This window comes from Lepidochelys kempii, chromosome 1, assembly GCF_965140265.1.
Source record: "Lepidochelys kempii isolate rLepKem1 chromosome 1, rLepKem1.hap2, whole genome shotgun sequence".
NCBI classification, from domain to species: domain Eukaryota; kingdom Metazoa; phylum Chordata; order Testudines; family Cheloniidae; genus Lepidochelys; species Lepidochelys kempii.
In genome coordinates, this window is record NC_133256.1 from 241964423 (window position 1) to 241979679 (window position 15257).

A 15257-nucleotide genomic window follows, 5' to 3' on the forward strand; every position below is an offset into this window, starting at 1 on the left:
AGGAATCAGGATAGTGCTAATCCATTCCCTTTGCACATATTACTAGTGCTCTTTGTTTGCTCTGTGCAACTGACTAAACTTGAGTTTCTGCTTCCTTGGGTACTTAAGGAGATAATTGACATAAATACAATGGATTATCTTGGAAGAACATCCCTGAATGTTTAGGCTGGGTATCGTGCAGGTAGCTTTGGGGCAAGTCCGACTTACAAAATTCCCCACATCTGACTGAGAAGAGAGTCCTCGCATTATAGGATGTGATCCTTTCTCAGGATCTATTGATACTACTCAACTGTACTGAAATCTAAACCTAAACTATAGGCCACACTGAAACCAGGCAGCTTCTGCATCTTCAGGACAATACAGGTTGAGTGTGAAGTGATGGAGCTGTAGAAGGCAATGCCAAGGTTGTCTCTCTCTCTCCCTTGGTTTGGACCTAGCAAAGAACTGTCATGACTTTGACGGTTGACTTGAGCAGAGTCCTGGGCTTATTTTCTGACATGGGTCTGGAGAGTTGAATCGGACACCTGTTTCCCTCGCAGGGTTCTTCATGAGGTGTTGATCTTGTCTCTTGCAGGTAGACTGGGTGCAGTGTGATGGTGGCTGTGACGAGTGGTTTCATCAAGTTTGTGTTGGCGTCTCTCCAGAAATGGCAGAGAACGAGGATTACATCTGTATGAACTGCGCAAAGAAACCGATGCAAGGCCCAAGTAGCCCAGCTCATGCACCACCTCCCCAGTTCTTACTGAGCTACAAGCTACCAATGGAAGATCTCAAGGAGACAAGTTAGCAACTACTCAATCTCCCTGGGACTTGGGGAAAATGGACCACCGAGACCCTACTGAAAGAGGGTATTTGAAGCTACTGTAGCCACTCAGCCTCACTACCAAGGATGTACAGCCCTGCAGCAGAGATGGTCCCTTATTGCTGGCTTCCTCTGTACAACGGGGATGTCAGAGTCACAGTGGTTCCAACCCATCAATGCAGACTCCACCTCTGTGGGAGTTCCAGCCAATGTTTTAAATGAAAGTGTTTCCAGCTGAATGTGGGTGCTGCCTTCAGAGACTGAGCAGACATGGGTCTGTTAGATTAGACACTTGGGTGTGTTAGAAGTGCATCTGTGAAACGGGAAGTGGGGTTGGCATGGAATGGGTGGCCATTGGCTGGAGCTCTCAGCCCTACCAGGTTGCCCCATGGAGTCATATTGTCCATGCAGAGATTTGGAAGTTACCTTCAGCCCAGTGGTCTCTCCGTACCAACTGAGCCAACAGGGAAGTGTATGGGAATAATGAACCTGCCTCAATGGCCAGGCAGCTCACACTACATTACAGGGATGGAAGGGGGTGGCTGAATAGCTCTTAGTTTCTATTTTGTAGTTAGAGGGCAAAGGAGCTCAAGGTCTCAGAAATCAGCACTGGTTCTGTTTACCAAAAAGATACCCAGCCCCACCCCACCATGTATATTTTCCTGACAGGGAAAGTCAATCTCCCCGTCCGTCCTGAGGAGGGCCACAAAGCATCAGTTAAGACGTCAGTCTATGCCACAGCTTGGAAAGTAAAGAGCACTTTCCTTCACTATACAGGGGTCATCTCTCCTGTTCTCGGCATTGTTAGTGTTCCGTGCTCCTGTATATTACAGTTGTCTGACACAGGCTGAAGCTGGTGGAGAGATACAGCAAAGTGATCTGTGCCCAGGGATGGGGAGGAATGAGGACAGCCCACTTACCTCATGGGTTACCCTGACATGTGCTTCTGTGAAAACTTCCACTCACAAGTATTTCCAGTATCACGAGCTACAGGCATGGCCTGCCTTGAGCGATACCAGCAAGCAGTCCGCAGATACTGATCACAGCGCAGATCCCCTCCCTGCTGGCTTTGCCTATAATCAGCAGCAGATCCTGTTGGAAGTTGCCCCCGGGTTTGCTGGAGGACAGAGGGTGTGGGGTAATCCTGGGTGACAGTTGTTTTAGTAAATCCATTTTTTAAAAAGGACTTGTTTTTACTTTTTTCTAAATGTCTCAGACTACTGACTTGTTCTATAAATAGATTATTTTTCTTTGATTTTTTTATACTTACCACTGTTACCAGCAGCACAGAGACAGAGGTTCACAAAGCAAAAAACCTGCCCACGGGCTTGGTTTTTTACTCCATTCTTTCCTTGTAGTACAAGGAATTAGCAGTTATCTTCCCCATCCTAGCCTAACCAGCTGCCTGTGTTTAAATAGGTAAATACATTTCACGTGCTACCTTCGTGTTTGGGATTGTTCCTGTTAGCGGGGCACCTGGGCCTTGCTGACTCCAGTCTTTGCTGGCTTTATGTATGTGAGTGTCTGAAGCTGGCCACTGTGCTGTCTTGCCCCCCTTTCCCTGTTGTGTTTCCATTCTTCTACAGTTCTAGGAGTGTTGTACGTAGTGTCCAGTCTTAGTAGAAGCTGGGCTGGGATTTAAAAAAAAATTGACAAAAACAAGTGTTCTGTCTTGACTGTTCTGTGTCCCTTTTTTTGTACTTCAATTTTTGGAGGGTTTTTTAGCTGGCTGAGATGCCAGCTGACATTTTCCAGGCAAAAAAGTAACTAGAAATTCAGCTCAGTCTGCTTCATGTAGATTAACTTCACCTGACTGCTTGTGTGTTCCTGACACCTGGGAAGTGGAGGTGGTGGCAGCGGCTGATTTAAAGGGGAAGGCCTGGGCCTTTGGCAGAAGAAATAATGAGTTGAGACACTGAGGGATAGGGCAGACATTATAGGGCATTGAGTGCCTTGGCATGAGAAGTTGATGTCCATTTCAGCCACTTGCAGACTATATAAGAATCGCCATACTGAGTCAGACCAAAGGTCCATCTTAGTCCGGTATCCTGTCTTCCGACAGTGGCCAGTGCCAGGTGTCCCAGAGGGAATGAACAGAGCGGGTAATCAAGTGATCCATCCCATTGCCCATTCCAACCTTCTGGCAAACAGAGGATAGGGACACCATCCCTGCCCATCCTGGCTAATAGCCATTGATGGACCTATCCTCCATGAATTTATCTAGTTCTTTTTTGAATCCTGTTATAGTCTTGGCCTTCACAACATCCTCTGGTAGAGTTCCACAGGTTGACTCTGTGTTGTGTGAAGAAATATTTCCTTTCGTTTGTTTTAAACTTGCTGCCTATTAATTCCATTTGGTGACCCTGAGTTCTTGCGTTATGAGAAGGAGTAAATAACACTTCCTTATTACTTTCTCCACACCAGTCACAATTTTATAGACCTCTATATATTCCCCTCTTTGTCTTTTCTTTTCCAAGCTGAAAAGTCCCAGTCTTATTAATCTCTCCTCATATGGAAACTGTTCCATACCCCTAATAATTTTTGTTGCCCTTTTCTGAACCTTTTCTAATTCCAGTATATCTTTTTTGAGATGGGATGACCACATTTGATTGTAGTATTCAAGATATGGGTGTACCATGGATTTATATAGAGGCAATGTGATATTTTCTGGCTTATTATCTATCCCTTTCTTAATGATTCCCAGCATTCCGTTCGCTTTTATAACTGTCGCTGCACATTGAGTGGATGTTTTTTCAAAGAACTACCCACATTGATGCCAGGATCTCTCTCTTGAGTGGTAACAGCTAATTTAGACCCCCATCATTTTGTATGGATAGTTGGGAGTATGTTTTCCTATGTGAATTACTTTGCATTTATCAACATTGATTTCATCTGCCATTTTGTTGCCCAGTCACCCAGTTTTGTGAGATCCCTTTGTAGCTTTTCACAGTCTGCTTTGGACTTAACTATCATGAATAGTTTTGTATCATTGCAAATTTTGCCAACTCCCTGTTTACCCCTTTTTCCATATCATTTATGAATATGTTAAATAGTATTGGCCCCAGTATACACCTCTATGGGACACCACTATTTACCTCTATCCATTCTGAAAACTGACCATTTATTACTACCCTTTGTTTCCTATCTTTTAACCAGTTACTAGTCCATGAGAGGACCTTTTCTCTCATCCCATGACAGCTTACTTTGCTTAAGAGCCTTTGGTGAGGGACCTTGTCAAGGGCTTGCTGAAAATCTAAGTACGCTATATACACTGGATCTCCCTTGTTCACATGCTTGTTGACCCCACTCAAAGAATTCTAGTAGATTGGTGAGGCATTATTTCCCTTTACAAAACCATATTGACTCTTCTCCAACAAATTATGTTCATCTATGTGTCTGACAATTCTGTTCTTGACTATAGTTTCAACCAGTTTGCCCGATCAGTCTCACCGGCCTGTAATTGCTGGGATCACCTTTGGAGCCCTTTTTTTAAAAATTGGCATCACATTAGCTATCCTTCTGTCATTTGGTACAGAAGCTGATTTAAATGATAGGTTACAAACCACAGTTAGTAGTTCTGCAATTTCACATTTGAATTCCTTCAGAACTCATGGATGAATACTATCTGGTCCTGGTGACTTATTACTGTTTAGTTATCAACTTGTTCCAAAACCACCTCTGATACCTCAATCTGGGACAGTAAAAAGAATGGCTAAGGTTTGGGAATCTCCCTCACATCATCAGCTGTGAAGACCGAAGCAAAGAATTAATTTAGTTTCCCCACGATGGCCTTATCGTCCTTGAGTGCTCCTTTAGCATCTCAATAGACCAGTGGCCCCACTGGTTGTTTAGCAGACTTTCTGTGTCTGATGTACTTAAATTTTTTTTTGCTATTACTTTTTGAGTCTTTGGCTAGCTGTTCTTCAAATTCTTTTTTGGGCTTCCTAATTATATTTTTACACTTCACTTGCCAGAGTTTATGCTCCTTTCTGTTTTACTCACTAGGATGCCTTTTTGCCTCTCACTACTTCTTTTACTTTGTTTAGCCACGGTGGCACTATTTTGGTCCTCTTATGGTGTTTTTAAATTTGGGGTCAACATTTAAGTTGAGCCTCTATTATGGTGTCTTTAAAAAGTTTCCATGCAGCTTGCAGGGATTTCACTTTTGGTGTGCTGTACCTTTTAGTTTCTGTTTAACTAACTTCCTTATTTTTGTGTAGTCCCCCTTTCTAAAATTAAATGCTACAATGTTGGGCTTCTGTGGTGTTTTCCCCACCGCAGGAATGTTAAATTTAATTACATTATGGTCGCTATTACTAAGCAGTCCAGCTGTATTCACCTCTTGGACCAGATCCTGTGTTCCGCTTAGGACTAAATCAAGAATCGCCTCTCCTCTTGTGGGTTCCAGGACTAGCTGCTCCAAGAAGCAGTCATTTAAGGTGTCAGACTTTTTCTGCATCTTGTCCTGAGGTGACATGTACCCACTCAACAGGGGAATAGTTGAAATCCCCATTATTATTGAGTTTTTTATTTTTATAACCTCTTATCTCCCTGAGCATTTCACAGTCTCTATCACCATCCTGGTCAGGTGGTTGGTAATATATCTCTACTGCTGTATTCTTATTATTAGAGCATGGAATTACTATCCATAGAGATTCTATGGTACAGTTTGGTTTAAGATTTTTACTTCATTTGATTCTACACTTTCTTTCACATATAGTGCCACTCCCTCACCAGCACGACCCTGTTCTGTCCTTCTGATATATTTTTACCCTGGTATTAGTGTCGCATTGATTATCCTCATTCCACCAAGTTTCTTTGATGCCTATTATATCAATATCCTCATTTAATACAAGGCACTCTAGTTCACCCATCTTATTATTTAGACTTTTAGCATTTGTATATAAGCACTTTAAGAACTTGTCACTTTTTAGCAGTCTGCCATTACATGATGTAATTGAATGGGACTCTTTCTCATTTGACTGTTTCTAATCGAATCCTACCGGTATTTTATCATCTTCCATCTTCTCCTTACTAGGACTTAGAGAATCTCCATTAATAGATCCTCCCCTAAGGGATGTGTCTGTCCGAACCACGTGCTCCTCCTCACCTGTCGGCTTTCCTTCAGCCCTTAGTTTAAAAACTGTTCTATGGCCTTTTTAATTTTAAATGCCAGCAATCTGGTTCCATTTTAGTTTAGGTGGAGCCTATCCTTCCTGTACAAGCTCCCAGTTTTCCAAAAGGTTCCCCAGTTCCTATTAAATCTAAACTCCTCCTCCCTACACCATCATCTGATCCATGCATTGAGACCCTGCAGTTCTGCCTGTCTAACTGGCCCTGCGCATGGAACTGGAAACATTTCAGAGAATACTACCGTGGTAGTACAGTAACTGCATACAGTTCAGAAACTTGTGGCATAGGAGTGGTGAGCGATGCCATAGCAAACTGAACAAGGACTCATTCCTATTTATAGCCTTTCTTTGCATCCTATCATGTGATTATACTGCAAAGAGAATCCTGAAGAGCATCCCTTAGCAAACAGGGTGAATGTTCATGTTTCTCTGAGCCAAGATATGGAGAATCTTCATCCTGGTGTCTTCCAAAGAACGTGAGCCAATGGGGGAAGAATCGCCAGCCAGAGGATGGTGTGTTCAGTTGCTCTGCCCGTTCCTTGCAGGTTTAGCCAACTCTAAACAAAAAGCCAATGGGTAGGTACTGGAATTGAACACAATATTGATTGCTAATTTTCAGGCTAGCACCCTTTTGAAATGCTAGATGTACTTACTTTCTCAGGAATGAGGGAGTGTGCCTAATCTGTTTGTGCTTTCAAGTTTTCAGAACCAAGACAAAAGGCCATAGCTACCCTACATTGTATGTGTAACTTTGTTTAGAAAAAAAAGGAAAGTTTATGAAAAAAATGGTAGTGGTAGAAGATAGCACTATTCAGAACCAAAAATTATGCTTAGAATTACATTCACAAATCCCTAATTGCTTAGTAATTTGGATTTTGTCTTTGTGAGACCAAAAAAAAAACCACCAACAAAACACATAATCCAATGCTAACCTGAGGAAGGCTCTTCCTTAAATGTCTACCTTTTTTTCAGCCATAGTAAACAATCTCACCTGCAATAGCCAGAACTAAAATATGTACTAAAATTGCATGTTCTGGTGCATACAGATGACCCCATAATAGTTACTAAAGTAGTTAACTGTTACTGAGGTAGCTTCTCTTAATGAGAATAATTTTTTCATTGAACCTGAGAGGGGAACATCCATTGCACAATGACCATGTAGAACATACTGCCTCAATACTGAGACCAAGGGTTTAGCAGGATTTAAAGAAGGATTAGGCATTTATGTGGTTAATGAGAACACACACAGTTAAGCTAAATGGTCTGTGTGTATGTGTGATGTGATACATTTTTATGCTTCGGGGTGCAGATCACATAACTAACATATTAGGAAGAACTCTCTGTGCAGGTTATTCCATAATTATCTGTTAGATTCTTGCCCTTTCCTCTATACTAACTATTGATTGCAGAAGACAGGAATTGCTTTGTCCGTCGCTGAAATATAGCCACATATGGACTCAAATACAACAGCTGCTTAATAGTGCATGGCAACCCTACACACCTATTCAGCTCAGGAAGTGAAGAGTATGTTATCCTATTGAAACTGTAGCATGTATTTACGTATCTAGAATGCAGTCACCCAGACAGGAATTTCCTTAAGTCAGTAGGGTTTAATATCTTATGAAAATTGCCATGGAATCTTTAGAAATCAAAAACGGGCAGGTCTTTGGATGAAAGCTACAACCAAAGGCTACCTCCAGCACTGTAAAGCCCCCTAACCCTAGGCATTGGGTCTGCACTAACAGAGAGAGAGAGCGCAATTTGAACTACAAGTACAGTTTCCTACAGCAGTTGTCTTCAGAGGTCTCATCTAAATGTTGACAGCCCCAATCTGCTTAGTTATGAGAGCCCAGCCTGAGCTGACATGGCTCTCAACAGCTTTCTGAGATAGTTGTCCATTACACCCATTATTATAGGTAGGCACACTGATGCAGAGTGAAATTAAGTGGTCTCAAAGTGATTCAGTGAGAGATGGGAATAGAAATGAGGACTCTGATCTCCCATTCTCCTGTCTAACCACAAGATAATAATGAAGACTGCATAGGTGTTTCTAGCATTCACAGAAGAGCTTGGGACATTAGGCGAACAAGAAAATGATGGACCCTAAAGGGTTAATAGCTTTTAGCAGGATCAGTTCTATTTCCATTATGGTATACTGGGGCAGATAAGATAAAATGGCTCCTAGAATGCAGCGAGGAGTATAGGAAACTCCAAATGGCAGATTCAAGGTCCAAAAGATGCTGCTGCACTGTCAGCTAATGTGGACTAGTAAACACGAACACTTGACCCAGGTGATAAGACATACTGCATGTACCATTTTGCTCTAGCTAGTGCAGCCTTAATGGTGGGTAATCCTTGCATACGCAGCTGTTTACACAGAGAAGTTACAAATTAACCTAGACAAAGTCATCTAGTCAGCTCTTGCCCCAGGTTTTTCCCCTGCTCTAAGGGAACTAAAAAACGTCCAAACCTTTCGTTCACTGACACAAGTAGTTTTCTGCCCTAGAGTAACTGTCACCTTTGCCCTGTGCAATAGGTGATTGCCAATTGTGGCTATGGTAGAACCATCTCTTGTCACCAGGTAAGTTCATAAAACAAATGTTGCTAGAAAATGGACACTGTAGGAAAACCAAAGAAACCCAAGAGCTGTTTACAGGAGTTGCTGGTTTCTCCTCCCATGTGTGTAGTGATTTGGGTGTTCCGGTCTTCAGCTCTTGCAGACAAGTTCATTCATCTTCCATGTTATACTTGAGAAAATGAAGCAATTTTTAAAATCATCCATTTTATAACTTGTTTTGTGGGAAGTGGTGTGAAGGTCTCCTGGAAAAGGCTGAGACGCTTTGGCCATTTTATTATGAAGAGTTGAGGCTCCTTTATTTAGAGAAGCAAATGAAAATGGGAAGGAGTCCAAGCTCCCTCAATACCTATTTTCCTACAGTCCCCGGAGCATACTCAGACCACCCACCCACACCCCAACCCAAACATGATCCCTGCTTGGTGCAAACACAGTCAACAGGGAGAGAATAAATTCAACACTTACCAATTCTAATCACGCCACAGTGGGAAAATAACAAATGCACTATGGCAGCTGGAAACTGCACAGTGACTTGAGAGATTCAGAACAGCGAATCTCATGCAGCGAGATGAGTTTCAGTACAAATGAATGTCAAGACACATGCCAAAGGCAAAGAAATGAACAGCAGAGATACAAATCCTTGCTGATCTTAAACACAAAAAAGAATGGACAAATGACCAGGGAGGAGTATAAAAATATTGCTCAGGCATGCAGGAGTGAAATCAGGAAGGCCAAATCACACTTGGAGTTGCAGCTAGCAAGAGATGTTAAGAGTAACAAGGGTTTCTTCAGGTATGTTAGCAACAAGCAGAAAGTCAAGGAAAGTGTGGGCCCCTTACTGAATGAGGGAGGCTACCTAGTGACAAAGGATGTGGAAAAAGCTAATGTACTCATTTTGCCTCTGTCTTCACAAACAAGGTCAGCTCCCAGACTACTGTACTGGGCAGCACAGCATGGGGAGGAGATGACCAGCCCTCTGTGGAGAAAAGTGGTTCAGGACTATTTAGAAAAGCTGGACGAGCACAAGTCCATAGGGCCAGATGCGCTGCATCCGAGGGGGTTAAAGGAGTTGGCGGATGTGATTGCAGAGCCATTGGCCATTCTCTTTGAAAACTCATGGCGATCGGGGGAGGTCCCAGATGACTGGAAAAAGGCTAATCTAGTGCCCATCTTTAAAAAAGGGAAGGAGGAGGATCCGGGGAACTATAGGCCAGTCAGCCTCATCTCAATCCCTGGAAAAATCATGGAGCAGGTCCTCAAGGAATCAGTTCTGAAGCACTTAGAGGAAAAGAAAGTGATCAGGAACAGTCAGCATGGATTCAAAAGGGCAAGTCATGCCTGACTAATCTAATTGCTTTCTATGACAAGATAACTGGCTTTGTGGATGAGGGGAAAGCAGTGGACTTGTTATTCCTTGACTTTAGCAAAGCTTTGACAAGGTCTCCCACAGTATTCTTGCCAGTAAGTTAAAGTAGTATGGGCTGGATGAATGGACTATAAGGTGGATAGAAAGCTGGCTAGATTGTCGGGCTCGACGGATAGTGGCTCCATGTCTAGTTGGCAGCCAGTATCAAACGGAGTGCCCCAAGGGTCAGTCCTGGGGCTGGTTTTGTTCAATATGTTCATTAATGATCTGGAGGATGGCGTGGCCTGCACCTCAGCAAGTTTGCAGATGACACTAAACTGGGAGGAGTGGTAGATATGCTGGAGGGTAGGGATAGGATACAGAGGGACCTAGACAATTAGAGGATTGGGCCAAAAGAAATCTGATGAGGTTAAACAAAGACAAGTGCAGAGTCCTGCACTTAGGACGGAAGAATCCCATGCACCACTACAGACTAGGGACCGAATGGCTAGGCAGCAGTTCTGCAGAAAAGGACCTAGGGGTTACAGTGGACAAGAAGCTGGATAGGAGTCAGTGTGCCCTTGTTGCCAAGAAGGCCAATGGCATTTTGGGATGTATAAGTAGGGGCATTGCCAGCAGATCGAGGGACGTGATCATTCCCCTCTATTCGACATTGGTGAGGCCTCATCTGGAGCACTGTGTCCAGTTTTGGGCCCCACGCTACAAGAAGGATGTGGAAAAATTGGAACGCGTCCAGTGGAGGGCAATAAAAATGGTTAGGGGACTGGAACACATGACTTATAAGGAGAGGCTGAGGGAACTGGGATTGTTTAATCTGCAGAAGAGAAGAATGAGGGGATAGCTGACCACTATGTGTAGAAAGTGAATAAGGAAAAGTTATTTACTTGTTCTCATAATATAAGAACTAGGGGCCACCCAATGAAATGAACGGGCAGCAGGTTTGAAAACAAATAAAAGGAAGTTCTTCACTCAGCGCAGAGTCAACCTGTGGTGGTTGTGGAGGAGGTTGTGAAGGCTAGAACTACAACAGGGTTTAAAAGAGAACTAGATAAATTCATGAAAGTTAAGTCCATTAATGGCTATTAGCCAGGATGGGTAAGGAATGGTGTCCCTAGTCTCTATTTGTCAGAAGGTCGAGATGGATGGCAGGAGAGAGATCACTTAATCCTTACCTGTTAGGTTCGCTCCCTCTGGGGCACCTGGCACTGGCCACCATTGGTAGATAGGATATTGGGCTGGATGGACCTTTGGTCTGACACCGTATTGCTATTCTTATGTTTTAGTTTCCAAGTTGAGTTAAAGTGCAGCCCCATGTACAGGGCATTGCACTAATCCAATCTTGAGGAGACAAGTATTGCTTTGCTTTATGAAGTTTTAAAAGGCTTGGGGGGAGGGGGGCACATTTCTGAAGAGGATAGGACTCTCTCCCACTCTCCTTCCCCCAGGAAATACTGCCACAGCTGCAGTCCAGCTGAAGCACTCAACTTGTAGTTCCCACCAACCTATGGTACAACATTCACTGAGAGGCCTTCAGCTTCGGAACCATTTCTCCATCTTGCACTGATACAACCGAGTGTTGATTTTCAGGGCATGGTGCAAGGCCTGCCTTTTTACATAGGTCTTTAAGAGAGGAAAGTTTTAATGTTGGGGTTGAATTTTTATTAGGGATTGCTGGTGGCTCTCGCTGAACTAGCCCTCCTTTCAAAGGTACCCAGAGTAACAGACATCTTTTTTCAAAGTGGTAGCCATGTTAGTCTGTATCAGCAAAAACAATGAGGAGTCCTTGTGGCACCTTAGAGACTAACAAATGTATTTGGGAATAAGCTTTCTAGCCCACGAAAGCTTATGCCCAAATAAATTTGTTAGCTTCGAAGGTGCCACAAGAACTCATTGTTTTTGCAGACATCTTTTTATGTCTCATTAGATAGCTGTTTCCTCATTTCATACAATCACAGAATATCAGGGTTGGTAGGGACCTCAGGAGGTCATCTAGTCCAACCCCCAACTAAATCATCCCAGCCCGGGCTTTGTCAAGCTTGACCTTAAAAACCTCAAAGGAAGAAGATTCCACCACCTCCCTAGGTAACACATTCCAGTGTTTCACCAAGCTCCTCGTGAAAAAGTTTTTCCTAATATCCAACCTAAACCTCCCCCCTGCAACTTGAGACCATTACTCCTTGTTCTGTCATCTGCTACCACTGAGAACAGTCTAGATCCATCCTTTTTGGAACCCCCTTTCAGGTAGTTGAAAGCAGCTATCAAATCTTCTTTGATATCCCACTCATGATTTTATAGACCTCTATCATATCCTTCCTTAGTCTCCTCTTTTCTAAACTGAAAAGTCCTAGCCTTTTTAATCTCTCCTCATATGGGACCCATTCCAAACCCTTAATCATTTTACTTGCCCTTCTCTGAACCTTTTCTAATGCCAGTATATCCTTTGAGATGAGGAGATCACATCTGTACACAGTATTCAAGATGTGGGCGTACCATGGATTTATATAAGGGCAATAGGATATTCTCAGTCTTATTCTCTATCCCTTTTTAAATGATTCCTAACATCCCATTTGCTTTTTTGACTGCCGCTGCCAACTGTCTGGGCGTCTTCAGAGAACTATCCCCAATGACTAAGATCTCTTTCCTGATTAGTTGTAGCTAAATTAGCCCCCATCATGTTGTATGTATAATTGGGGTTATTTTTTCCAGTGTGCATTACTTTACATTTATCCACATTAAATTTCATTTGCCATTTTGTTGCCCAATCACTTAATTTTGTGAGATCTTTTTGAAGTTCTTCAGTCTGCTTTGGTCTTAACTATTTTGAGCAGTTTAGTATCATCTGCAAACTTTGCCACCTCACTGTTTAGCCCTTTCTCTAGATCCTTTATGAATAAGTTGAATAGGATTGGTCCTAGGACTGACCCTTGGGGAACACAACTAGTTACCCCTCTCCATTCTGAAAATTTACCATTTATTCCTACTCTTTGTTCCCTGTCTTTTTAACCAGTTCTCAATGTATGAAAGGATCTTCCTTCTTATCCCATGACAACTTAATTTACGTAAGAGCCTTTGGTGAGGGACCTTGTCAAAGGCTTTCTGGAAATCTAAGTACACTATGTGCACTGGATCCCTCTTGTCCACATGTTTGTTGACCCCCTCAAAGAACTCTAATAGATTAGTAAGACACGATCTCCCTTTACAGAAACCATGTTATCTTTTTCCCAACAATTTGTTCTTCTGTATCTGACAATTTTATTCTTTACTATTGTTTCAACTAATTTGCCCAGTACTGACATTAGACTTACCAGTCTGTAATTGTAAACTGATGTAGAAGGTAGTGGCCTGCCTGGTAAGTGCTGTGCTGTGATAGGACATCAGTGGTCAGCCATCTGCACTGGAGAAAGGCACAAATCACATGTCCTGTTCCCAGATCCATGAACAAAGCATTATGAGGCACAGCTGTTCTATGGTCAACTGATGGTAGCTGGAGCTGAAACGCTAGTCCCAGAATGTGAATGAGAGTAACTGATGGTAGACACGTCCTCAAAGTAGGGTGTGAGAAATCAATGTGACATCTACTCACTACTTCCCTCCGCCTGTGAACTTCACCTTAGCCATATCCAAATTGAGCTTTAGACAGCTTGCCTCTCTCTTCCAAGCCTCAATCTCCAAATGCGACCAGGTGCTCAACAGCACTGGCAGAATCAGGCCTGGCAGAGAACAAGAGCTGGGTGTTGTCAGCATACTGATCATTCTGCATCCCATACTTCCTTGCTAACCCTCTTAAAGGTCCTATATACCTATTAAACAGGAGCAGAACGGGGATGAGGTGGAACCCTACAAAACTCCAAAAAACAGCACTCTAAGGGGGACAGAACATTGATTCAGGACAAGTGGCTCATGCCAACTTTTGGGAACACTTGGTCAGGGAGGAATGGAACCACCCAAGAGCAGCCCTATCTATTGCTGGTGCAGTTCACAGGTGAGTCTTTGATACCTTATGGTCATTGATATCCTGGCAGCTGATTGCTCGAACGTCAGGATGAACACATGATCTTCATCCATTGCCAGGAGGTGATCAACCAATGGCACCTGTGCAATTGCTGTTCTATATCAAGACTGACAAGGGTTAAGGAGATTTGAGGCTCTTATGCTACTCTGGGAGTTGTCTCAGCACAGTCTTCTCAATAACTGTTAACCAGGAATGTAAGATTGGATACTGGACAACAGTTAGCTAAATAGTGTCGTGTTAGTTTCATGAGTGAAGACCATGCAGCAGCTTCCTTGAGTGAAACTGGCATCTTGCCCTTTGTAAGAGAAGAACTGATAGATACAGGTGCGGTCTCTGGGTTGTCAGCAGAGCAGCAGCACATTCTGGGATGTAGAGGTGTCGTTTGCTCTTCTGCGCTTCATCAAAGACAATGTTATATCTTCTTACTATATGTTCCATTCTATGCAGCCGATGAAGTGGCCTGTGGCCCATGAAAGCTTATGCTCTAATAAATTTGTTAGTCTCTAAGGTGCCACAAGTCCTCCTGTTCTTTTAACAGAATCAAAGTCTCTCCTGTCTCCCTTGATTCCAGTTGGGGTGAATGCCAGTACTCAAAGGATTTTTGTTCAGTGCTTGTTTTTTTGTTTTTTACTCCTCCATCCTTTACTTCCTTGTGCCTGAATACGATAATAGGCGCATGACTGCGGTTTGCTGTGTGGCTGAGGAAAGCAAGCAGGAGTACCTTCCACAGCTGTTGTGCAAATTGCACCTCCCATCCATGGCAGACTGAGTCAAGCTGCACCTCCAGCAGTCTCTAGAGACTGACACTGTCATTTGGCTCAGAGCTCCAGCCTCCGCTTGCCAGAAATTCAAAGACTGAGTCTCCTCCACAGTAATGTTTAGTGGCATCGCTGCACCATCTGACTGAAGGCAAGTATTTTAATGTGTAATTGAAATGTTGGTATCTCTCCAACCACACGTGCTTTGCTGCACACTGTTTTCTGATGACAGTTCTGTCCATTGCACATGCTCGTCCCAGAATTTCACTGCCATCTCCCCTGTAAATTGGAGTGGATTATTTTGTCTTCCTTATGACACCATCCTAATCCTTGCTGAGGCTCCTCTCTCTCAGGCCCTGTACTTTGTTTCTGAATGATATACAAGCAGGTGGAAGAGAGAGACTTCCTGAAATTATCAGGAACCATAAAAGACTTTTCACCTGAAAGTGTTGAGGAAATGCTGCCTAACCCTAGGAGAAAAGAGAGATGACACAACACTATGTAGCAAGTTATCCCTGACTCAGAAATGGATTGGAATTACAAATGGATGTGGCATCCAATCCAAGACATAGTGTGCCACCTGGTCCTGGACAGATCCATCCTACCTCTGAT

The 15257-nt window shown here is 43.2% G+C and overlaps 1 protein-coding gene across 8 annotated transcripts in view; it reads left to right on the forward strand.

Moving 5' to 3' along the window:
* Positions 1 to 14394, forward strand: part of KDM5A (lysine demethylase 5A) — a 95194-nt gene extending 80800 nt beyond the window's left edge. For 7 of the 8 annotated variants that reach the window (XM_073320852.1, XM_073320910.1, XM_073320871.1 and 4 more), the window contains one exon: positions 575 to 14394. In XM_073320852.1, the coding sequence (XP_073176953.1) occupies positions 575 to 787 (213 nt within the window). In that variant the 3' untranslated portion in view covers positions 788 to 14394. The remainder of the gene's footprint in view (positions 1 to 574) is intronic. The other variant, XR_012155918.1, reaches the window with a different exon arrangement.
* The last annotated feature ends 863 nt before the right edge of the window (positions 14395 to 15257 follow it).